The 24,833-nt window shown below is 44.1% G+C and overlaps 1 protein-coding gene across 1 annotated transcript in view; it reads left to right on the top strand.

Annotated features, from left to right (window-relative positions):
• The window catches only part of mfr (ferlin family C2 domain-containing myoferlin misfire), a 321,798-nt gene that overhangs the window by 238,596 nt on the left and 58,369 nt on the right, over positions 1 to 24,833 (top strand). Inside the window, exons 7-21 of the mRNA XM_077639248.1 lie at positions 2,138 to 2,288; positions 6,742 to 6,799; positions 9,057 to 9,188; positions 9,547 to 9,609; positions 10,370 to 10,454; positions 11,075 to 11,190; positions 12,177 to 12,217; positions 14,033 to 14,219; positions 15,301 to 15,487; positions 15,743 to 15,957; positions 18,863 to 18,971; positions 20,272 to 20,425; positions 21,668 to 21,788; positions 22,411 to 22,511; positions 24,335 to 24,422. Of these exons, the coding sequence (XP_077495374.1) occupies positions 2,138 to 2,288; positions 6,742 to 6,799; positions 9,057 to 9,188; positions 9,547 to 9,609; positions 10,370 to 10,454; positions 11,075 to 11,190; positions 12,177 to 12,217; positions 14,033 to 14,219; positions 15,301 to 15,487; positions 15,743 to 15,957; positions 18,863 to 18,971; positions 20,272 to 20,425; positions 21,668 to 21,788; positions 22,411 to 22,511; positions 24,335 to 24,422 (1,808 nt within the window). The remainder of the gene's footprint in view (positions 1 to 2,137; positions 2,289 to 6,741; positions 6,800 to 9,056; positions 9,189 to 9,546; positions 9,610 to 10,369; positions 10,455 to 11,074; positions 11,191 to 12,176; positions 12,218 to 14,032; positions 14,220 to 15,300; positions 15,488 to 15,742; positions 15,958 to 18,862; positions 18,972 to 20,271; positions 20,426 to 21,667; positions 21,789 to 22,410; positions 22,512 to 24,334; positions 24,423 to 24,833) is intronic.

Here is a 24,833-nt window from a genome sequence, read left to right on the forward strand (position 1 = left end):
GAGCAATTAGGCAGAGCACTTGCGAAGGGACGAGATACGACGGAGGTAGGTGTAGGAAATGTATGTTACAGAAAGGGCCACCAGGTCGCTTTACTGTCCCAAGGTGACGTTGTCGGCTGCTGACTATTTGGAGAGGCTATTTTTATTGTGGGCTGCTTGAAAAGAAGAATTCGTGGCAGAAACCTCAAATGCAATTTCTAACTTGTCCTTCAGAAACAACACCAAAAAAGGAAATAGGATTACAGATGTGACCCGCTTTTAATGGTAACCCTCTGCTTTAGTTCTTTTAAAGTATTTATAGCCACGGTCTTTTATGTGTCTTCTGTCTGGCGTAGGTTCAAAGTCATAGTAGCGAACTGCTGTCAGCAACTCCCTTCCTGTTGGTGGTGACAACAAGTAAATTATCGTTAAACCAACTCTTACAAAAATTTCTTTACATAGTCTATAGACTTTGCATAGACATCTGTCTATAAATACTATAGACTATCTGTAAAGAAACCCTAGAGAATAGTCTGTGGACAATACAAATCCTATAGACAGTCTACATGCAATCAATAGATTTGGGGCCATGCACGTTTGGTAGGCTTTTGCCTACACACAGTCTTTAGACAATGGACACACAAAAAGAAATATCTACACCAAGCCAATAGAGTCTATAAGAAGTCTATAGGATGTCAACAGACTACTTTTATCAGGACACTCATTAAAAATACTTTTTTCTATCCAATTGACTTCTTACTTGAAGGTTTGTACGAACTTAGGCCCAAATTAGACGCAAGCAAAGCAGAACTGATACGCAGAGAAGGTTCACACTCGTTGGCGCTGGAGCTGCACTTGTGTGTTGGAAGAATTATTGGACCTCATCTCAGCTGAACAAAAGTCCAATTACTTTATGAGCGCTGTGAACAAGGTATCAAACTTATGTTTGAACATTTTTGACAAGGTATAAAATAACTACGCTGGCTCTAGTGGAAAGTTGTGGGACGTAATGGTTCGAACAAAATCAAGTTCATTGCCATTTTTGCTCAAGTCCTAGATTTAAGATATACGGTCTAACTCTGATTAATCACAGAGGTCACCAATAAATCCTAGTAAGTGCGCATTTAATGTAAACAAATTAAATTGATTCGTCGAAACCTCTTTCCATGAAGTTTTGACCGTGAATGCTGTTGGTTGTGCGGGCAGAGCCACCTTCTTTTTATTTGTTTTTCTTCATCAAACATAACGTATGTGAGTCTACAATCGACCATAAAAGTTAATGGGATGTGTTCTCTCGGGAATTAACATACCGCAGCGCCGCCTGGGGACCCATTTTCACGGTATTGACGCTAGCGGGAGGGCCATGTATGTCTTCTGAAACCTGCGGACATTTTAGGCGATTGGCTTGAGTGACGGATTCGAATTTTTCTTTTCAGGTACACGTGTATCCAGTGAACGTTTGGCGCTGATTGTATATTAAAGTACCAATGCAAGGTTATGAGTTCCTCAATACGAGAATTGAGGCTAGTATTGGAAGGCAAAACGTGAAAACTACACGACGATTAAGTGCCATTAGGCATAGCTGAGAGCTTTGCACTAATCAATACTACCGTTCTAGAGACACTGAGAACAGATAAGCTGGAAATAATGGATCACCACCGCGTTTGAAGGAAAGATTACCTTCACTAAAACCTGAGTTTTTATAAACTAGAAGAGGCCAAAAGATGAAATTAAGGTTTTACCGACATATTTCATTTTCATAAATAAACTGATACGCCAGCATTACAGCTTTTACGCAGAGAATCTCTGGCTAGTCTATGCCGCCATTCACTTGTAAACAGCAATCACGGAGTCGATTTTTGTTCTGAAGTCACGAATTTCAATCTTGTATCGGCTGAACTTCTGAATGTTCTATTTTAAAATTCTAGTTTCTCAGCAATAAATTCCTCATTTGCTGCTGCATGAACAACCAAATAGGTACTATGACTAAAACAACGCACTTTTTATGAGAATGAAAAATCGATTGAGTGGCTGTCATTGTTCCTTTAAATCCAACTTGTGGTCGCAGCACTGCCCCGTCGCATGTTGTGAGCGACATGCGATCACAGCTGTGTCGTGTTACGCTTGTCGTAACATGGTGCCCTGTGCCCCTTTCCAGGCTCTACGCAGTCGCTACACCGGCGGCTAAGCGACCAGACTTTGTACCTGCTGTCGGGAGGTGAAGGCGCCGACAGCGCCATGTTTGCCGACGAGCCGTTCGCCATGGACACAGCGCCCTATTCCATCACCACCCCTGTCGTCATCACAAGGTAAGTCTTTCTTCCTCTTCGCCCGACGTACGTTGAATGCCTACGGAAGCCTCTTCCCCGGTCGACTGTTCAGAGAGCGTTGAGTCGTGCACATTTATTTTCCTCTGTTTACGAAAAACACAAGAATGTACGAAGCTGAACTTCTTGAGGCAGCTTTCAGAGAGTCAGTATTGTTTGAAGTTAGCTCTTTTGTACGCTTGCCGAAAAACTTAGGGCCGACAAGAATTTTTAGACATGCAGCGTTAACAATTGCTTGTTGCAATCTCTCAGTGGTGTATGGATATTGCTGGGAAGGAAAATCAAATCAAGAGACAAGGGCGACAGAGAAGAAACCACAATCGCTAACTCTATCAGGCTTCGAAATTTGTCTGGTGCCCTCCTCCTCTGTCACGCACCTTTCGCTCGTTAAAAAAGCAGCCAAATCCCCAGATTGCTACTCTCACTGCAGTTATTCTTCTCGCAGAAATTTCTTCAAGGCAATTGTAATGGTCCCTCATTTGTTTTGTTCGTTGCATACGAAGTTCACACAGGTGCGCTCCTCTATAAAAGACCAGCATTCTTGGACAAAAATTTTAAATATTTCAACGTTTTAAAGCACTGTGATAGAAATATTGAAGGTAAACGGTCCATTCTTCCGACGTGCAGCAAACTCTTTGTTTTTAAATTGTTCAATCGCTCACGTCAAGTAAAATACTGCCGCATGAAACCAACGGGAAACGTTTTTGACCATAGCAAAAAAGTTAATAGCTTAAAAATTCGAGCCTGCCTAGGGCAGATCTCCAGACATATTGATTGGTAATAGTGAATCTTACAATATTTGAAAAAAATGCTGTCATCAACACTTTCCCGTTAAAAAATGCCTTTGTCCAAAATTGCTGGGTATGCTGATTGCACGCTCAGCCCGGCCCGTTTGTGCATTCATGTCGTTTTTTCAGTGCCATGGCCTACGTGATCTGGACACATGCGCGTAGTGTGAGGGCTGTGCGGTGGCCCTGAACCCTTGAAGGGTCCAAACTCTCTGGCATAATAAAATTTTATATCCATACATCTTATGATTTTTTTAAGATACGGAAAGGCGATGGGCGTCAGCTGCAGTGTTATGAGACAACGGTTAGGCTTATCCGACACTCTATTGCGATTGTCCAATTCAACGTTTCTGGCACGTATCTTCGAGTCGTTAGTCAAATATGAGAATCTCCTCAGCGTCCCGACATGCCCCTCTTCCGATGCTCTCCTGCCCCTCATTGTCACAACTCGAATCACTTACCCTGGCAGCAACATGGTGCTTCACCGTAGCAGTTTCGACTCCAGTTGCATTTTCCACGACACCTAGATCCACTGGCGATACTGCACTGGTCTGCCTTTTCCTGTATAGTGAAAATGCAAGAACAAAGCAAACAAGAGGTAACCCGAGCCGATCATTCACCCTCTATGCTATACTTCCTGCATTATAATAGACACCAACATACCGTGTAGCGTACTACCGTTTCCACGACCGGGAACTCGCGAACCTTCAGTCAGCATGCACAAATCACCTAGACTGTGCTAGGTGACGCCAGGTACCCAGAAGCTGCTCGCGCGCCTTCCTGAATCTCTCAACCTAAACCTCTCGGCTTTCTACCTTCAGCACCCGTCAGTCCCACCTCGTATGCCTAGTTCGGGAGTCGCGAGTTTAAGCAAGGATTTCCTGCGCTCTTTTGAGGCATAGTCACGTCGACATTTTTTTTTTTTGCGTGCCAACTGCATCCAACTTCGAGTCAAGTGACCCGTGGCGTTCACACTCTCCGAAGGGGTCGCGGCATATGCTGTGTTACATACGGAGGAGTGCAGATTGCAACCGCGCAAAACGACGAGGGACGAAGAGAAGAATGCACAAGGCACAACGCGGAGCAGCAGCCTTACTTACGGAGGAGCAACCTTGGAAGCATATAACTATTCTGTGCCTGTGGACGATGCCTTAAGAATTCGCTTCATAGAAATGTTTCAGAAGACGTGAAAAAAAGCAAAGTCGAAGACAGATCAGACCCGCCGCGGTTGCTCAGTGGTTAGGGCGCTCGGCTACCGATCCGGAGTACCCGGGTTCGAACCCTACCACGGCGGCCGCGTTTCGACGGAGGCGAAACGTAAAGGCGCCCGTGTGCTGTGCCATTTAATCATGATTATCATCATCATCAGCCTGACTACGCCCACTGCAGGGCAAAGGCCACTCCCATTTCTCTCCAATTAACCCTGTCCGTTGGCACTTGTGGCCACTGTATTTCCCGAAAACTTCTTAGTATCATCAGCCCACCTAACCTTCTGCCGGCCCCTGCTCCGCTTACTTTCTCTTGTAATCCACTCCGTTACCCTCAAGTACCAGCGGTTATCTTGCCTTCGCACTAATGCCCTGCCCAAGCCCATTTCATCCTCTTGATTTCGACTAGGGTGTCATTATCCTGCGTTTGTTCCCTCACCCACTCTGCCTGCTTTCGGTCTCATAACGTTACACATATCATTCTCCTTTCCATGGCTCGCTGAGCTGTCCTTAAGCTGAGCCCTTTTCGTTAGCCTCCACGTTTCTGCTCCGTAGGTAAATGCTGGCAAGATACAGCTGTTGTACACTTTTATTTTGAAGAATACTGGTGAGCTGCTATTCAAGATCTGAGAGAGCCTGCCATATGCGCTCCACCGCATTCTTGTCCCTCTAGTTATTTCCCTCTCATGATCCGGATCAGCTGTCACTACCTGCCCTAAGTAGACGCATTCCTTTACCACTTCCAGCACCTGTTCGATGTCAGTGCACATTAAAGATCCCCAGGTGGTCGAAGTTATTCCGGGGTCCTCCACTACGGCACCTCTTTCTTCCTTTCTTCTTTCGCTCTCTCCTTTATACCTTCCCTTACGGCGCAGTTCGGGTGTCCGCCGAGATGTGAGACAGATACTGCGCCAGGTCGTTTCCTCAAAAACCAATTTTCAATTTTAAACACAAATCACTTGCTATTGTCATGGCGGTGCCTAGTGCCCCACAGCCTCTAGCTGTGATCTCGAGAGAGCGTTGCCTGGGAGGGCTGCTATATAATGGTAACGAATAGAATCTATAACACGTAAGTCGGGAAAAAAGTATGAAAGAATGAATGAAATGAGGTGGCACATGCAAGAAGAAAATGATACATGAGAACGTAACAACTCAGTCAAGAGCCACATTCGGTGGTTGTTTTTTCTAATGACTCCACTGTAGTAGAAAAGTAATTTTACTGAAAGAAAATAATAAATGGTCGAGGTATGTTATTTTATTAGCACATGTAGTAGACTTTTTTCCCTTTAGACCGTCGAGATCCCAAAGGCAGTCAAAAGACGACGTTGTTTCTAAAGTTCTTCAAAAGCAGTTAGATGCATACATAGCCCTAAAGTAACGGCAGCATTATTACAGATAAATTAAAGTAAACGATTCGCGCATTATTTTTTTCCGCGTTTCGAGCTGACTTCTGAAACAAATGCTTTAGCGACAGGCTGATTTATCTCCGGTTGTGAGCATTGCTGTTTGCTTCCGGTGTCGTGCAAGGTTACGGAAAAAAAGTGTCGTCGATTCAGGTGCCGGAAGGGCAATATATCACCATCTCTGTATTATACAGTATGTCACTCGCAGGGAGAAGCGTACCAGCTATCGTATTTAAACGTGACAAACAGCGTATATATATATATATATATATATATATATATACGGTGACTGTTGGCTCCCTTCATAAATTTGTCAAACGGGCCCCTCATTTCCTTTAACTTGTCTGCTAATATATATATATATATATATATATATATATATATATATTGTGAGCTTGACAAAGAGAAGCCGCGCCATTGCATTTTGTGGGCTGATTTATTTCAGCGAAGCAGCGGTAGGTTTTTCTAGCAGTATGATTTATGCCTACCGAAGCAGGTGAGTAAGATGGGGTATGTGGTGTAAGAGTTTTTAACGTCCCGAGGCAACACAAGGGCTATGAGGGATGCCGTAACTTTAGGGTTGGGATTAGTTTATACCCCCTAAGGCCTTTTAAGTGTGCTGATGGCGCGCAACACACCCGGTTTTGAATACTCTCTCCCGCGAAATGCGGCCGCCACTGCCGAGATTCCTGTACGCGACCTTGGGGTCAGCAACAGAAGGTTGAAGCCACTGGGCCACTGCCGAGGATAATTTTTTAAGTGCTGATTTTTGTGGCTGACAGCGAACGCTACCAGAGAGCTGGCTATACTATAGTTCTGTAACTGTATGACTTCGCTTAGCTGGTGGTCTTTAAAGACGGCTTCATTAGTAATAAGTGTATTCCCGAGTAAGGAGACGTACAGACCAGACTTTTACTTTTGTTGGAAGCGCTTTGCAACACAAGCGCAGCATATTAGAGGCACAGTATTTCGAAGCAAATTTGAATTGAAATGCGGTTGAAAGATCCCTAACTCGCTTTTTTTTTCTTATTCTCAGGCCAAAGTTAAGACAAGACATTACCGCGACGTCGGCTTTAAAGGCACAAGATTTCCAGGTAAGTAGTGTGTTGCAACAACTGACAGCTGCGTGTGTTAGGGAATGCTTTTTCGTGAGTTCTCTGAAGGAAATTATGTAGGAGTCTTTGCCTGCGTTCTTTTTGTTACTGAACTTCCAAATAGGCGTTGTGTAAATCATAGTTACTTCATGAAGAACTGAACAACTATTATTTTACGTTTCCCTAGGGCTAAGCGCTTCTATTAATCCCGCGTAAACAAAGTTTGGCGCGAATGAAGCAGTCAAAGGTTCTTTATAATAGTAGAATGCCCGGGCCGCTAGCAAAATTCAGTCCAGACTGTCGTTCAGTTCAGCTAGACCATTTTTGAGGTTTCGAAGGGCACAGTATCAATCCTTTCTTCTAAAACTCATTTCCGCTTTTACGGTCACTAGAGTACTAGGCGTGCTATGCTTAGGATGTGAATGTTCTACATGGCTTCTTCGTGGGCCATCTGCGGTAGCCAGGAGGAGAGTCCTAGGAAATGCCTAATTATTGTTGCATACCTCTACATCATGCTACATTCTGTCTAAGTTGCCTCACATTGGCTGTGTCGGTGACACAATCCACCAGATCGACCGGAACGAAACTAGAGAGCAGTGTTCAACTTGCCGGTGGGAGGATATTTTTTCCTTCGATTTATTTTTGCTGCTAAATTTAGAGACAGCCTTTCTGGGCAGTCAAAAGGAAGGTACATGGGGCGGAGCGTCTCTAACAGTGCAACTCCACCAATAGTACGGCCGCAGGACAGCCGCCTGAGCAGTTGCTACTCTCGATGGCTGGTGTCGATGTCGCCATCTATAGAAGCTTTTGTCTACCAACGTGCCTAAATGATTCCCTGCAATCAAATATCTTTTTGACGTCACTTTTAGCCTTTCAAATCTTCAGTTATGTTGCAAATATGCTTAAAATGAGGAGTATTACACTTGCACTGTGCTTTTACAGGAAACCATGCATTAACTGGAACCGCGGTTTATATTCCGCTAGGTAGGAAGAAACGACGGTTTTGGCCCCGTTACTCTGGCAGCATTGCCAACAAAAATCATCTCGTAGTCTTGGGTATGCGTTATGTGTGTTAGTTCGGGCCTCGAACTACTACTACTATACACGCACACACACACGCACACGCGCACACGCACACACACACACACACACGCACACACACACACGCACACGCACACACACACGCACGCGCACACGCACACGCACACGCACACGCACGCACACACGCACGCACGCACGCACACACACACACATACGCGCGCGCGCACGCGCACACACACACGCACGCACACGCACACGCGCGAGCGCACGCCCGCACGCACTTGCGCGCGCGCTGTTAGTAACAGCCAGACCAGTTTTCAAGATTTCTGGTAACGTGATTGTGCTCTCTGCTTTGTGTTGAATTTTGGTCATGCCATGCGCTATTGGAAAACCGCGAGGATGTGACGTGTTGATTTCTGTCCATGACATGCGCTATTGGACAATCACGAGGCTTTAGAGCGCGCACAAGAACACAAGAACGCCCTTGTCACTCGATATGTTTTGCTAAACTGCTTGGCTTGTCTCAAGATACATGCTTGCGTTTTCCCATTGCGTTCTTTGTTTTCTTTTTCTCGGCAGCGGGCCTGCACATATCCTTTTGAGGAGAATTGTTGTTATTCTGTTATTATTTCTCAGTCCTACCATGCAGTGCCAGTTAGTGTAGTTAAGGTAAATGATGAAACACAGGAGTTTCAGCGGCAACTTAACAGAGCAGCGATGACCCTTGCCCGTTTCTTTTCTCTCGTTGTAACTTGCTTTAGTGCTGTCTTTCAAACGATTTTTGTGCCCGAAACTACCGAATAGCCCACCCATAACCTTTCAGTCTTGAAACAAATACCAAGACTAAATTGAGAATGAGGCTATGACCAACTTCGACGCGAGTGCAACTAAACGCTCTGCTGTACGTGGCACCAGAATTAGTTGTGAAAGGCAGGATGTTGCGCCGTAATTTTTTAATCTCGTGTCAAATTTTATACGGCGCATTCTGGTTGAGCCTGATGACACTGATTAGTCAATCAAAATCGCTAAAATGGGGGTTAACTTGAAGCTTTTACCCTCCTCATGCTTGTACATGTGCGATCGTCACCATGCCTATCGTACCGTGCATAAATATCTAAAATGTTTATAACAGTTTTATTACAAGGAAATGAATGTGCGCATCTTTGAAAGTTCGATGTTTTCTTTTTTTCTTCCTTGGTTCTGGCCTTGAATATAGGTCTGCGTGACGATAATTGAAGGTCGACACTTGGCTGGTCTCAACATGGACCCCGTTATATGCGTGCAAGTCGGCGACCAGAAGAAGTACACCTCCGTGAAGGAATCGACGAACTGTCCTTACTACAACGAGGTTAATTTTCTCTCTTGTCATTTGAAGGAAGAAACCGAGCATTGTTGCAGTAGGAAAGCTTACTTCTATCTTCCCTGACCTTTATTCATTGCTTAACAATCGTGGATGAGTTCCTCCATGAATTTTTTAGGTAGATTGATGTAGAATTGCAGTTTGGTTCTCTTCCTGTCTTTTGAAAAACCAGCCTCTTCCCTCGTTTGATGGTTCACCAAAACACTGACAATTATGGAGTCGAAAAATTCATGCGGCTCGAAGCTTCCTTCATCAGGTTCCATGAGTTGGCCATATTTAGCTTTGCTGAAGCCTATAGTAATATTGCGACTAATCGGTATTTATGCCCCTGTTGTTTTCTCCTTAGTACTTCGTCTTTGACTTTCACATTGCGCCGTCAATGCTGTTCGACAAGATCGTCACGCTTACGGTAAGTCATTTTCATGACTCGTCACGACTCCTACTTTACTGCGGGCTATGAGTATAAGCCGGCAAATAGTCACAGCCTGTTGCCGACCTGAACTCGTCCTCTCGATGTCTTTAGAGTCGCCCATTACGGCCCTTCTCTTTCCCATCCCTAAATACTCCACGCGGCGAGAGGCAAGCTGGAGAAATCTGTTTCCGGCCAGCACCTCTGCCTTCCTTCTCATAATTTTTTTCTCTTTCTATTTCTTCACACACCTGTGTTAACTGGAAGAGCAAAACAGGTTGTCATTTATAGCTGTGCCAAATCTAAAAAGTGTTGGCACCTAAGGGCGTGTAAGGGCTTTTTCTCACACACAACCATTTAGACGTTGCTTTAAAGCTTCGATGTGATTCAAAGCGCGTAAGTAGACTTTACTGCGCCATGTAATTTTTCGAGCTCTCAATTCCATTTATTCGGCCTTTGTCGAGCTGCTCCCAAATTTATTTAGCTGTTACCTGCCTCGACAAACTACCGCACCGCGTGCCGTTCTCGTTGTGACGCGTCTGACTAAAACTTCTCACTAAGACCGAACAATAAAATTACATGCTATCGAAAATGTTGTGCGGCATTTAAAGGACATTACAGATATGTTCTTCAATGCAGGGCCCCTTTTGAGCCGTTTATTTTTTTATTCTTTGCTGTCACATGCTACTAGAACATGACAGCGTCGGACGTTGCGTACGTTGAAATGCTCGGTCCTAATCAGTGCAGTGCCTTCTTGCAGGCATTACACAACAGGAACATTATACGCTCTGGAAAAGTGATCGGAACTTTCAAGCTCGACGTTGGGACTGTCTTTAACCAGCCGGGTGAGGAGGCAATTCACCGCAAATACTTGCTATTCACTTCTCAAGTTTTTCTCGCATTTATTCTAGTGTACGGTCACACAGAGCTCCAACATGTATTCGGAAGTTTTTACAGAATATTTTTAATTGTTTATTACTTTTTGACTTTTTTGTACGCGCTGCCTTATTCGCGCCAGCGATGTCTTCTTATGCAACTGCCACAGCACAGCTTTTCGGGAATAGCTGGCCGTTGTCAACTCGGCATGAACGAAACCATGTCACAACGCTAACCTAGCACAATATAGTGTGTGAAATGAAAGAATACATGTTCATAAGCACTTACGAAGTTAAAAGAAAACGGGGATCAATCTAAAGGTTATCTTTCACTTTACTACTTGTGGAAGAAATATTCAGATGAAGGAAACACCGTGCTTTTTCTTTCTTGCAAACCCCGAGAGGTAAACAATTTTTGTGTGCCCTTTTGCTTCTCATCCAAGGCAATTTAATTCTCGTTCAAGAATTAAAAGGCAGTAGGATTTCGACAACCTATGTGCTTGTAATGCCCAACGAAATTTTTTTAGTCCTGGTGCTTTGAATGAGGCATGCTTACCTGTTTAGCATTTAAACCAACATCTGGATTTCAGAGCACCAATTCTTTCACAAGTGGGCCGTCCTCACGGATCCGGACGACATGACGGCGGGTCCCAAGGGCTACATCAAGTGCGACATATCTGTCGTTGGTAAAGGTGACACCATAAAGGTTAGCATGCCTCCTAACTCACAGTAATTGTTCCGTAAGCTCAAAAAAATTGGGCTGTCAACCTTTATACCATACCACTATGAAACGCACAGTTGTCTACAGTTGAAAATACTTTGTGAGGTAAACGCAAAAAAATATATACTACTACTATAAGTTTTGTCAAAAGCGATAACAAATTTATAATTGCTTGCGATGAGGTCTCAGTGTTGTTAACCTCGTGATCGAACTGGCAACAGTGATGGAAGGAGCTGCCAGCCAGTGCTGTGGAAAGCCCAACTACGAAATAATTCATTGAATGCCATCAGTTGTACTTTTAAGCACTTTGAACTCAGCCACATGTAACTTACTTGTTACACTATTTTGTTATCCTACTTAGTCAATCCGCGCATGAATTTTTTTCGGTCGTTTGTATCGAGTTGTGGAAGTGGTCTTGCTGTGCCTTTTTTTGGCATGTATTACTTGTGGCTGTACTTCACGCCTCCGTCTCCTACATACAGCTTCATCTTGAGACAGGCAGTGTTGAAATAATAAGTAAATAAATAAATAAATAAATTAAAAGTTGTAGTGGTTGTGCTTAAACTCCATTTGCGCTGTTTTGTACTTTCTAGCGCAGTATCCTCTTCTGTTGTGCTATTGTCATCATTGCGTGACTGGCGACGTTGCTCAGGGGTGTGAGTGTGTGTGTCCGTGCGCGGGCGGGATCTACATGTGCGGTACATGATAATCCAAACCAAAATTAATGCCGCAGCATATTTAGGCTTATAAAACCGGTAGTCGTAAACGTTCTCTACTTTTGTTGGTATTGTGGCATTCCGATCGCCCTTCTTGCAAGCAATTCATTTTGTAAAAGAGACCTCCACGTGAGATTTTTCGTAAATCTGCAACCCTGATTTAAACTTATTTACTTCCTCGTAGTGATAACAGCAACAATGTGCTTTAAAACACGCACTTCCGTGGTTCATAGCGATGTTTTGCTTTATCCTCAGCCAGCACCCAAAAAGGAAACGGATGATGACGACATTGAGGGGTAAGCTTAAGTTGCTGTACAACGAGGGTTAAGCTTGATTTGCTGTAGCAGCTAGATTTTTTTTTTACTTACGTGATTTCAAATAGACATTTGGGCGGCCCACGTGCTTGACGGCGATACTTTTCCACCGTTGGACGTTCAACTGGCGCCCTGTTCGACTATGTTACCGGCATGAGTAGAACATCCTTGCGGGCTAGTTGGTTCATTTCGAAGGAAATTAGGACTGCGAAAAATGACAAGGACAAAAGTCAAAACTACGAATGCAACACCACTGGCGCCTCAATTCTCGAAATCGTTTATTTGCTTCTTGTAATCGCCACATAATTGTATTCTTTTTTGTTTCATATTATCAGCGCTTTCGGAAGATTATTCTAGTAATTTTGTTAACGATTTTTAAAAAGCCGAAGTGTCATAAGTGTTAAGCCCTGCAGTTTTCTTTCTCATCAGTAGCTAAAAAAAGCCCACTTCCGCTAGCTCTAAGCTCAAGCTAACTAAACAGCATGCATAATGGTGGCAAGGTCAATGCGTAGCCAAAATTTTGCCTACAAAGACGAAAGGCGTGAAAGACGAATGCACCGAAAGTAGCTTTTTTCTTTAATGAGAAGGCCTTCATTATCTCAAAGAAAATGGAGTCTCGGTATCTCTTTAGCTCTTCTAAGCTTGATGGTTCCAGCCTGTCGACTTCTCTTGGTTTTGGTTGTGTTCCCAAACGAGAAATAGTGCTAGGCGCTCTGCTCGGAAGCTCTTTGGCTCGGGTGGGAGCCAGTCTTGCCGCACCATTTTTAACGGGTACTTGTTTATTTTTTCTCTCCAATTTGCAGCTGTCTTCGAGGAGCGAACAATATTACTTATTAACGTCATTCCGGGAAGCTTCGTTGCAAAAGTTCAATTACACAATCACTGGGCTCTTCTTGTCTGGCAGATTTCAATGCGAAACTATTAGAAGATTGTTCGAAAAAATTACGATGGATAGAGACAAAAGACGATTCAAAATAATAAGAAACTGAAAATAGTTAATCTTCGTATGAACTCCGGAGCCAGATATTGCAGCTACTCTTGCATATTTATACCTCGAGCGGCCTATACGCAGTTGGCAGATACTGTTCGCGAAGCCAAAGCAGATAGCTAGTTAGCGACCTGTTCAATCAACCGAGACCACTATAACGCATTATGCCTGTTTACAAGCTGCCCATGAGCCTTATTCTTTGCAAAGAACCACTCTGGCATACCGCACACCCGAAGGACTCCCGTTTCGCTGGTAGTAAAAACAAAAAACAAGCAGTTGAAAAGCTTTGATTGTATAGTCCGCAGACGCGTATGCCAGTATAGTTTGTGTTAACCTAATAGCGAGAATATATCTGCTAGCTTTCAGTAAATATGAAAAAACTACCCAGAAGGGGCTTTGGATCCATGAAGCCTATTGCGCGAATCGTATCGTTAGCGGCATTATAAAATGGCACAGTTACCATACAAATGCGAAGTAGCTTTTACTTCTACAGGGAACCCGACAAGAAAAAGTAATGATGTGATTGTTTTAGGAGAAAACGCCGTCGTGAAAAACGAATTTAATCTTTGTGACTGCGATGCTCGGAGTGATCGTTCGTTAAGAGGAAATCAGGTGCTCTCTTTCTTACTTTTTTAGCCTCTGCTGAACAGAGCTATCGTCATACTTCGTGGCTTTCATATTAAGAGCCCGTCGTCTCATTCATACGTGCGCACCTCAAGTACTTTACGAAATCAAGCATGATGCGCCGTTTGAAGGGTCGAACTTTCCTCTGCGCCTAATCTGGTGACTCGCGTACCCCCAACAATCAGCAACCTGCTCCTGCCGGATGGCGTTCCCGCGGAGCGCCAGCACGCCCGCTTCATCGTGCGCGTCTACCGGGCCGACGGTCTGCCACGGGTCAACTCCGGCCTCGTCGCCAACGTGAAGAGAGCGTTCTCGGGCGAGACGCGGGAGCTCATAGACCCCTACGTGCAAGTCTCCTTCGCTGGACTAACCGTAAGTGGCGGCGATCCCGATAGTTAGCTCGGCAACTTTTCAGGACAGTTTCAGAAAGACGCTTACACAGAAAGTCACGTGACAGAGAAGGGCTTGTATCTTTCTGTGTCACATATCCTTCACTGTAATTCGCCTCTGTCCTTTTTCTGCCGTCCTATTATCGTGGATGCTCAGAGCAGTGTGCGGGCCAAATACCCGTTTAGTCTTATGTTTTATATTCTTGATGAACAAGGCTTGTAAACAATTTTTTCATCGTTAAACCAGAATCACGTGGTAGAATTGGGTGTGAGAGTAGCGGCTCGAAAGATGAAGTGGAAGACGGTTTGCAGCAGTCCTCACTTCGCGCCAGCGAAAAGGATAGTTCCTGGACTTTTCTTTATTATTTTTATTTTCTGAATGCTTCAAACTCTAACAACGAAGCTCAGGACCTTAGGGAAAACTGGATTAGAAAATATGTGTTCTATTGGGTGGGAAGAAGTTATTAAAGCGCGATATGTATGTTCATAGTTTTGACTTCGTTGAGCGGAAACGTCAAAGAAGATGCGCAAAAAACATTTATAAGCCACATATAGCTCGCTGAAAAGTGACACGAATGCCGGGCTAGGGTCTGCTGTGAGCACATGTAAATTATGGCCCTGATGGTTGCCAGAAGACGATGAAACCCTGTTCTGTGAGCGTTCAAGAGCTTGTCGCTTCTCTGTGCACTCTCTTTAACCGCGCTGTCTACCGAAAACGATACAAAAGCGCTCCATCGAAAACTTCTATGCAACAAGATATGATGACTCCGAGCGTATCTTCTTTAGTTATGTCGTTTTTAATGCTTGTGCGCCGTTGTCAGGAGAGACAAAAACGCTAACGCCCCAAGACTTGGTGTCTTTGCTCCTTTAAGCGCACATTTTATGAGAAATGAAAAGTGTAACTGACGCCCCCCCCCCCCTAAAAAAATCAAGTTCAGAAAGCTCAGAGAAAGCACTAATCTATTATGAAGCATTGTCAATTCAATCCAGGCATACAAAGTTCGGGTGCAGAAGTTAAGCTTCTCCTGCAAAAGAGACTACTTGAAAAGAAGCACGCTTTACAGGGTCGCACGACTATCAAGAAATCTTGCTGCTCGCCCGTGTGGAACGAGCAGCTTGTCTTCACGGAGATGTTCCCACCGCTGTGCCAACGTATCAAGATCCAGCTGAGGGACAACGACGCCGTGAACGACACCGTGGTAGCAACTCACTTCCTGGAGATGTCAAAGATCGCCAACGAAGGCGACAAAGGTACGATGCAGGCTCAGGTTAGATTAAGATTACGAAGAAAGGGGAGGTGCGGTAACTCTTCCACTGTGTGTGCACAGCTAAACAGTGCCGTGAAGGAAAGGAGGATTGCGGTGGAAAAGAGAAAAGAAGAGCAGGATCGTGTATATAGCACAGATATACACGTGTATCGTGTATACACGTGATCGTGAGTGCATGGTTGGGGAGGAATGTTGAAATTGTTGGTGAAAACATCTTTCGTATTTCATTCCGGCGCAGGCTTTCTTCCTACATTCGGCCCTTCCTTCATCTACCTGTACGGCTCGACGCGCGAGAAGTCTCTCTTCGAAGAGCACGCCCCATTGAACGACGGCCTAGGCGAAGGGGTGATGTACCGTGGACGGCTACTCATCGCTGTGCGCACTGAGATCTTCGACGCACTCGACATGACGCAATCGAGCGTTGAGCTCGAACCCACCCCGCCCGTAAACGAGGTGCGCAAGTTTACAGAACAGTTTGCGCCTATGGGAGCTTTGTTTGGAGCGTTTACATGCATGTCGCATTTTTTGGTCTCAGTAGTCTGCTTTTTTTCGTTATCTTCGCGAGATATCCCGCGTTATGTTCGTGAGCTCTCTTTCTAAGTATCCAGATGATGCACGGAAGCTGCAGGCTTTTGGGTCTCGTATGGATGTAGACAAGAGATGAACAAAAAGAGTTGGCGCAAGAATAAAACGAATATATTATGTGCATAAAAGCTACTTCTACCGAAAAAGAGGTTTTTTATTGTAGTTTATGACTCAAGTCAATGGTCATCAAAAAATAATTTTGTCATTCCTTGCCCGTAGGTAGCCGAACATTTTGCGCGGTTAAATACCCTACGTATACCTTATTCTTTTTTCTTTTGTTTGGTGATTTTGATATAAACATTAACATATCTAGAGCTTCTATTTTGATTAAAATGTGTTCTATTTGATGTCCGGAGTATTTAAACTGGTCTTCTCTGTAGAGTGATCAAGGCTTTCGTATGGAAGCCGAAACGTCTCGTTTTAAACAACCTTTTGGTGGGCGTTCCTTTTTCTTCATACATGAATCTTCTACCCGACCAGACGAGTTTTCATCAGACTTTAGATTTCGTCTTCTCTGTAGCCGCCGGTGTAGCTCAGTGGTTATGATGCTCGGCTGCTGACCTGAAAGCCGTGCGTGCGATCTTAGCCGCAGCGGTCGAATTTAGATGGATGCTAGCGACCCGTGTACTGTGCGATGTCAGTGCACGTTAAAGAACCCCAGAGAGCCAAAATCATCTGCAGGCCCTCCTCTACAGCCTCCCTTGTAGCCTGATTCGCTTTAGGGCATTAAACCCAGAGAACCATAAACCGTCGTCATTTTATTCGTTAGGCAACGCATTGCGCTCCACTTTACATGTTTCTGATTTAAATAAACCAACCTTCGCGTTTTCCCTAGACGTACCTACAATAGATACTAATGTATGCATACGTGTTAGACCGACATCTTGGGCTGCGAGAGAAGCAACAATAAATCTAAGCAGATTCACTTTTAACAACGCATGGCTATTTACTGCACTCGGAAATTAGAATGCACGGACTTCTCTAAATTTGCTTGTACAAAAACGCGGCGACATGGCTGAGTACTGAATCTACCGCATCGCTCTCAAGCTCAGATATCTGTTGTCCTAATAAAAACCACAATATGTATTGCCTAACCAGAAAAGTCGAGAACAAGGATTGCCAAAAGGCTGTCAAGGCGAATTTTCTGGCAGCGAGATCACGCATTTTTCTGTTCGAGAATAATGTAGCACTTCTTCCCAGTGCAAACGTGCGTCTTTCTTCAAGTTTTTTTTTTCGAAAGTTCGTCGTGAGTGAATTTTGTGTTTAACTTTTCGTAGTTTGTGACTGCCCTAAAAGAAGACCTTTTGCGCCGTGATATTACTCGCCCAGGTAACTTATTTATTACTGTTACTTGTTGTCGCTCGCCTCTGCCTTCTTGATATCGATGCCAGCCATATGAAACTGTTGCAGCAAACCGAAACCCCTCTCACGGCCCTCCTTCGTTGCTCTATTCCATTAGCCAGCCTTGATGCCTCCCTCGTCCATGCTAGAATTGCTAGAGGGAAAGAGCACCCCGTAACTAGCGACATTGCATAGGAAGTGAAAATACGGTGTTGCAAACACGTGATGCCTTTAGCTGCTAATCTTAGAAAACTGTGATTAACATTGTCAGAACGTGAAGACGGAAATGAAACCCAACACGTCCGAAAGACTCGAAGCTTTCCTGTCAGAATGGCAGGCTGCATCAAAAAACTTTTGGCACAGATAGAACTCCGAGCAGTATGCGAACTACGGCTGGTTGAAAGAAACCAGCTTTGGTTTTCGATTCTTTAGACAATCGGTAATTGCCCATTGCGAACTGTGCGCCACGAATGATATTCAAACAGACGAGTCGCTGGCTTTGCTCCTGAATGCACACAACCTCCCGAGAGTCGAGGTGCACATTGTGTCATGGTTTTTTTTAATTATTCAGGAGGTTATATTTTGATATTTGTAGCGTGACTGAAATGCAGGATGAATCAAGCACACTAGAAAGTTGAAGCTTTCGTCGCTCAAATAGGCGCTTATTTCTGTTAGTTTCACGGTTCCGAGCATGCATAAAACTACTTCAGTGTGTCCTGAAATATACGTAACTCCGCTTATGTTTTTGTCCGCGCCACCGTAAGACTTGTTGACGCTTACTGGCATTTGTGAAATCTCCTGTGAAGGAGAGGAGCAATGAGACTTCGCCTAAACTTGTTAGATATCAGCAAATGTGTAAGTACAAACAACATTGTAAGGCCCCAGGCCCCTTCAATAGCTGCAGTGTCAGCGTTCCTGTTGTCCGAATATACTGTAACAATTTTTGGAAAGATAAATCTAACACCTTGAACTTTCTCTACTGAGCCAAGTTTTACCAAGCGTCAACGTTGAATCTTATTTTTGTTATTCTTAACTTTTGCCATATCAGCACGCTTTCGGTGGTTTGTGAGCTTATATATCACTAGTATACCATTGTTCTTAGCACAAGACATCTTTAAATTCTAACCTGCCTTCAAGCTCGACTATAAGTCTAGAACATTCGTAAGTAGTATGATATTTTGCACTTTTACGTTCTTAATAAGACTCCCTAACGCCTTAGCTGCACGCTTTCTTTCATTGGTGCTAAAAACAAAAATAAAATATCATTCCGTTCGCACTACTCAGCCATGTATGTTTCTTAAGCTCCCAATTGACGCCCTATTCACGTGTTCATGTCAGCGTCGCCTCTCCATAATAACGTGCTAGGTATTTTGTGTGTGTGTTATGGGCACGCACCTACCGTGACCATTTCTTTCTTTATTTTCTCTTCCAGGCTTCCTACTCTAAGAATGAGAACTTTCTCTTGTTCGGAGCTATTTTAGAAGCCTCTATGATCGACCGGAAAGTCGGAGAGAAGCCCATCTACTTTGAGCTGAGCATAGGTAAGAAAAGAAGCCCTTCCATTGTCTGCGCTTGTTGCTTGTTGAATTAAAACCGTCTCTGAAGGACGTTCGCCGGAAATCTTTTTTTGACAGAGCGTTAGAGAGTTCTACATCAAATGGTGAACATGGGTGAAAGTTGTACAAAAGTATTTTTGCATCACGCCGTATTCCAGCCTGAAGTGTTCGGTCATAAAAGAAAAATGCGGTATCACTCTTAGAGTGCGCCGTCTTCAACCTAAAAGGAAATGAGCGCTTACCTGCCACACTTTTTCAATTACGAGAGCCGGATTTTAAAACCAATAAAGCCCTTAGTGAGCATGTGCACGTTCTAGAAAAACACCGGGCAAGAAGATTAGCAATTTATGGTTTCTATTCGCGAAAACCTTTATCAAGGTCAGGGTAAGACTTTAATGTTTCGGAAAACATCAGTGTCCTATATACTTATTTGACACTTTCTGTTTATGCTTCACGTTCGTAATCGCTAAAGTGACTTACTCCTTGCTCTCACCGAAGATTATTACATTCGTGCTATGCTTTAGATGGTTGCAGAAGAGGGCACATTCGGGCTGGTTGGTACATGTTGGTCGAAGTGGAGTAACAGCGCTAGGACGAGACAACTTCAATGAGGAACCCACTTGCACTATGCATCCCGTTTCCATTGTTCTGTCTTTGCGCAGTAGAGCAGTTACGTCCAAAAATTTATTGCTACAATTCGTGACTTCATCAATATATTATTTACCAAGTCCCTCATCTCTTTTACCCTCGAGATTACTGTGTATGCTGGAGACGAGGGCAAGAAACTGAAATCGAAGCTCGCGGTCGCTTTCTTGCGGTGACATCGACTTCATCACCTGGGGCCGGATGGTGACGTCAGTGTCACTTTCGTGACATCTTTTGCAGGAATGCTCTTAACTGGCTCCCCGAAAACCTCGTGAAAGTAGGCAACCGTCGCAAAGAACTCTCCTAAAGGTTCGAGAGGCCCAAGACTCATTTGAAAGGAGATCGAGGCGAAACTATTAAAACACATCGATGAGTAAGAAACAAAGCAAAATTTGTGGAAAAAATACGTTGTCTGCAGGAGGCTCACATTTTCAGGAAGCGCTGAAGAAGTCAAGCGGGTTGTTTGAGAGGAAGCTATATCAAAGCAGGGTGGGCCGGGAGTAACAGGTACGCTAATTTTCCTCTATGATGACAGACCGTCGTTTTGTGGCAGACTCCACAAAAGAGTGAGACCTTATCATAGGTAAAACTGAGCGTACATTTTGCGTTCGCATCACGCTGTGGCTATCTTGGTGTGCAGGCAACTCAGGCAACACGCTGGACGGCGCGAGCAAGTGGAAGGATGACTCGCTTGAGTCTGCCGGCGCTGACGGGGCCTCGCTGGAGGCCGTGGTCGTCGACCCGGTCATCTCACACTCCACCAGCCACCCCGTCAAGCCCGTCACTTCGGACAGGTGGGGACACTCACTCGCTCACTAATTGAGTCGCATACTCACCCGCTCACTCGCTGACTCTCATTCAATCCTACCTCAATCACTCACGCACTCGCTCCCCCATTCACCCAGTCTCATTCACTTACCCACTTATTCGCACAATCACAAAAATCCCTCACTCACCTACTCATTTCCTTCCCTAACTCACCCACGCATTCACACATTCATTCATTCCCAACTCAGTTATTCAGTCTAACTCATTGATTCATCCACTCATTCACTGAATCATTCTCTCATTCACCCACTTGTTCAATAATTCACCAAATGATTCACTCACTCAGCCGCTCATTTACTAACTCACCCATTCAATTACTAACTTAACTCAATAATTCACTCACTGACCCAGTTATTCACTCACTCAGCCATTAATTAACTGACTCACGCACTCATTCACTCGCTCTCATACTGGCAAGCTCGCTCACTCAATCAAGCAATAAATCATTCAATCAATAAATAAGCCAATCAGTTACTGACTCGCACTAGCTCAATGAAGCATTAACTCAATGAATCGCTCGCTCTCCTACATTCACATATTCGATCGGTAAAATTTAGTCACACAGTAAATGATTCGATTGATACATTAAATTGAGACTTTTCTTTTGCAACATACATAAATGGGGCGGGGAATGCCAAGGAAAAAGTTTTTAAAGCTTTAGGCCTCACAAAGTGCGGCAGTTAGGGCAGTTCAACATACCGCACGCATAAAGCGCCCTGCATGGATGCACGCATGTTCACAAACCGAACAGTGCTTAAACTGTGATGCTGACTACTGTAGCAGTAATTACACTCCTGATAACACGACGAGTTCTCACGAGTGAATCTGTTATTATATGCCATTTACTACATTCTCTGTTTCGGGAAGATGTAAACCGCTATGCGAACATTTACAGCAGACACTGTATCACAGAAATATAAAACAAGATGCAAACATATTGTTTATTTCTTTTAATGACATTGCAGACCAACTGGTATGTTTTTGTTCTGTAAATATTAGTAGACATTGTAGGCGGTGTAGTTTTTATAGTCTGCTTTTTCTACTTCTTGCAGCATTCATTAAATTTCATTTTGCTCGTGTAGGCCATGCCGTCGACATAAATTTCTATAGCCTTATGAGGCCAGTCAGTGAATGGATATCATTAACTCTAATGATAACAAAGTGCTTCTTTTCAGCGCCTGTTTAAACATTTTTCATGTTTCTCACAGATATTATTACCACCTACCTTACGGTGACAACAAGCCGTGTCTATGGGTGAAAAGCTCGTGGCAGGACTATCGAAGACGACTGTACAACTCCAACATGATCCTCAGGGTGAAAGAAAAATTGGTAAGGAGAACGATTACGTCAAACTTCCCTACGCACAAACACCTCTGGCATCCAAGATTGTACACTCATCATGCAGAAAGGAAGTTTATTGTTATTTTGAAAAAGGAGATGGAAAAGTTTGTTGTGGAACATTGGCAGTTCTTCAGCCATGTGTTTAAAGGGAGAAAGCGCCATTGGAAAACATAGACCTCATGCGTCTGGCTACCTCGGGCAATATTCGATCAGGAGAGAGTCTTGTGGAGTACGAATTATTCATCCACAGGCGCTGATGACGGAATGGCGACCACTACTCAACGAGATCTTGAAGGTTTTTTTCTCCAAAGTAGTCCTCTTGTGCAGGACAAGGATTGTAACTGAGCGCTAAACGTTTCGATGCACTCTACAGTGCGCGAAGAAAAGCCAGAGAACAAGCTCGATTTTTTTACTGATAGCTTTGCGACAGTGGCAAGCTTCTTTGTGGACAATTATCCGTTTCTTAAAGAAATGATGTTTGAACGAGCCTGGCTATGTAAGAGCATGAGCAACTCTGCCAGCCATTGGAGGCGCGTAACGGCTGTGGCTTACTCAGGAATACGAGCTGTACCTTAAGTCATCTGCGTTTGTTCCTCTTCTTTCTTAATAGGAAGCCGGTCTAGCGGACATTCAGGAAATGATACGCCTTGAGAAGTCCCACACCGACCGTCGATTGAGAGGGGTCCTTGAAGAACTCTACACTGGAGCCGAGTAAGTCTGCCGCTAATCAGTCACACTTGCGCAAAATCGTTTTTGTACATGACAGAAGTGCAAATAGATGGGCAAGTCGGTATAACGTCGTATTGAGGAAACATACCGCGCCAAATAAAATAAACGAGAAGGACACAAGAGGATAGGCACTGAACTGTCGGCTAAGCTTTATACAGATAGAAACAGAACACAGAGCTTTGCCAAGCAACATCAGGAGCAGTAGTCATGTAGACGCAGGTAAAATGACGTCAAGAATTCAAAGTGCACGAAAACTACTCCCCACACCTGTGCTTTATATCGAACCACATTGTGGATTAACGTCATAGATAGTTGTGGTGCACATTTCTTCTCGTGCATGCGTAATTTGTCCGTAACGAGCGAGGCATAGATATAGTACACAACACATATGCGATAAAAGTAATATTTTTCCTTCAAGGGCAAGAAATGGTTCGGGTCGTGCGGAGCTGAATTAAGTGAACGTTACATATATTATGAGCAGATATGGTCACATGCCACTCCGCAAAGGTGTTCTCAGCACACAAGAAAACGCGCTTTACTTCCGATAAAGATTAGACTGAAAAGCTTTATGAACCATACTTGGAGTTGTTTCAGTGCATGCGCAATTTGAAAAAGACGCCCTCTATGTAGAAAATATTTGAGTTAGTGCCTCGAAAGTACCATTGTTTTCAGAACACTTTCAAACGCTGCATAACATATACGTCCTACAGAGTGGAAGATTATCTATTCGGACACATAATTCTCTTGGGCCTTGCAACAAAGTTGCTGTCGAGATTGGGCATGGCAACACCTCTAGACAACCAGCATATCCCACTCAGTAGTGTCGAAGCGGGCCAGACAACAGCAGGGCTCGGCGTCAACTAAGATTAAGACAGAATATGAATATTCGGCCAGTTACCATATTCTTGACGCACACAGGCTACACTAATGCCTAGCGGAAAGCCTTACTTCGTTATAGCTACACAGAATACTGCTGCACAGCTCAGCCGCGGGTACGTGGCAGTCATGGTAGGCTCTATGCCTTTTAACCGCATGTCATTTGTTTTACACGGGGCCCTGCCTTAAAGCTATATTCTCATTGGCTGCAATCAGTTATTATTCTTCCATATCCCTTTATTGCAAAACTGGGCACGGAACGATTTGATCCAAACGCTGATAGATTTTTAATTAACATCAGCTGACGCTGTCTGACGAGTAGAGTTTTAACGATTATGACGCATAGATTTGAAACTGAGAGAGAATGAGACAGAACAGAACGGGAAGGAAGTCAACCAGGCAACGTCAGGTTGGTCAATACAGGTAGGTAGTTAGGCTGCAGCAATTCAATATTGCTTGCCGAGCAAATTGAATCAGAAGACGTTTGTGACGATTAATTATGCGTATTGCCATTAAGAATTCTCGGGCTATTCTGACAGCCAATGTGTGCTGCGTGCAACGCTTGTACGAGATAAATGCGTTCGTCTTCGCTTCTACAAGTGTTCTATGCACCTTAATCTGAAAAAAGCCCACTGCGTACTTTTTCAGTAATAATTTCACTTTGCTGAACAAAGTAAATGGAGTCTTGTGAAGGGAAAACAAAAATACATCTCTGCAACCGAGTCACTCCGGAAGCCTACAATGATTAAAATTACTGCACAGGACTGGAAAAATATTCAGGAAATTGGTTCTCTATCGGTGCTCTGAAGGGTATAGCTCTCCTTTTGTCCCCATTCTGTGTTCATTCCAGAAATACCATGGATAATTTTATTCAGGAAGTTCAAGCTTCTCGCACCCTGCACTATTTGTTGTTTCCTCTCTCCACACAGGCGATATCTTAGCCAAGCAAAGAGCCAAGGACCCATGGGCAAAACAAAATTAGATAAGGAGAGGCTGAAGCACTGCCAACGCGAAATGGTAAGTTGTCTCAGTAATGCTGCCACTTCATTGTTCATGTTTGATGATATCAATCAGCAAACAAGACCGATGGTTTGAGCAACAATATTTGCGAAATCTATGTAAGGCATAGCCTGAAATCTTACATCGTGGTGGCTCAGTGGTGTGGGCACTCGGCCGGTGAGCTCTACGACGGGGATTAAATCTTTACCATAGCGGTCTGCTTTCACAGTAAAACTTTCGATAAAGCGGGTGGTGCAGGCTGACCAGGGGCCGTATACTGTAAGCTCTCCATGTTTTATTGTCCGTTTCGCGTCCATTTGGAAACTCATATATACCCCCGGGCTTCAAGCATCTGTGGCAAGCGACGCGGCCATTGTTTGGCTGGTGATCCGCCTCTCCATTGGCTGCATACAGCGGCCATTGGCAGTC

The sequence above is a fragment of the Amblyomma americanum genome, chromosome 10 (genome assembly GCF_052857255.1).
Source record: "Amblyomma americanum isolate KBUSLIRL-KWMA chromosome 10, ASM5285725v1, whole genome shotgun sequence".
NCBI classification, from domain to species: domain Eukaryota; kingdom Metazoa; phylum Arthropoda; class Arachnida; order Ixodida; family Ixodidae; genus Amblyomma; species Amblyomma americanum.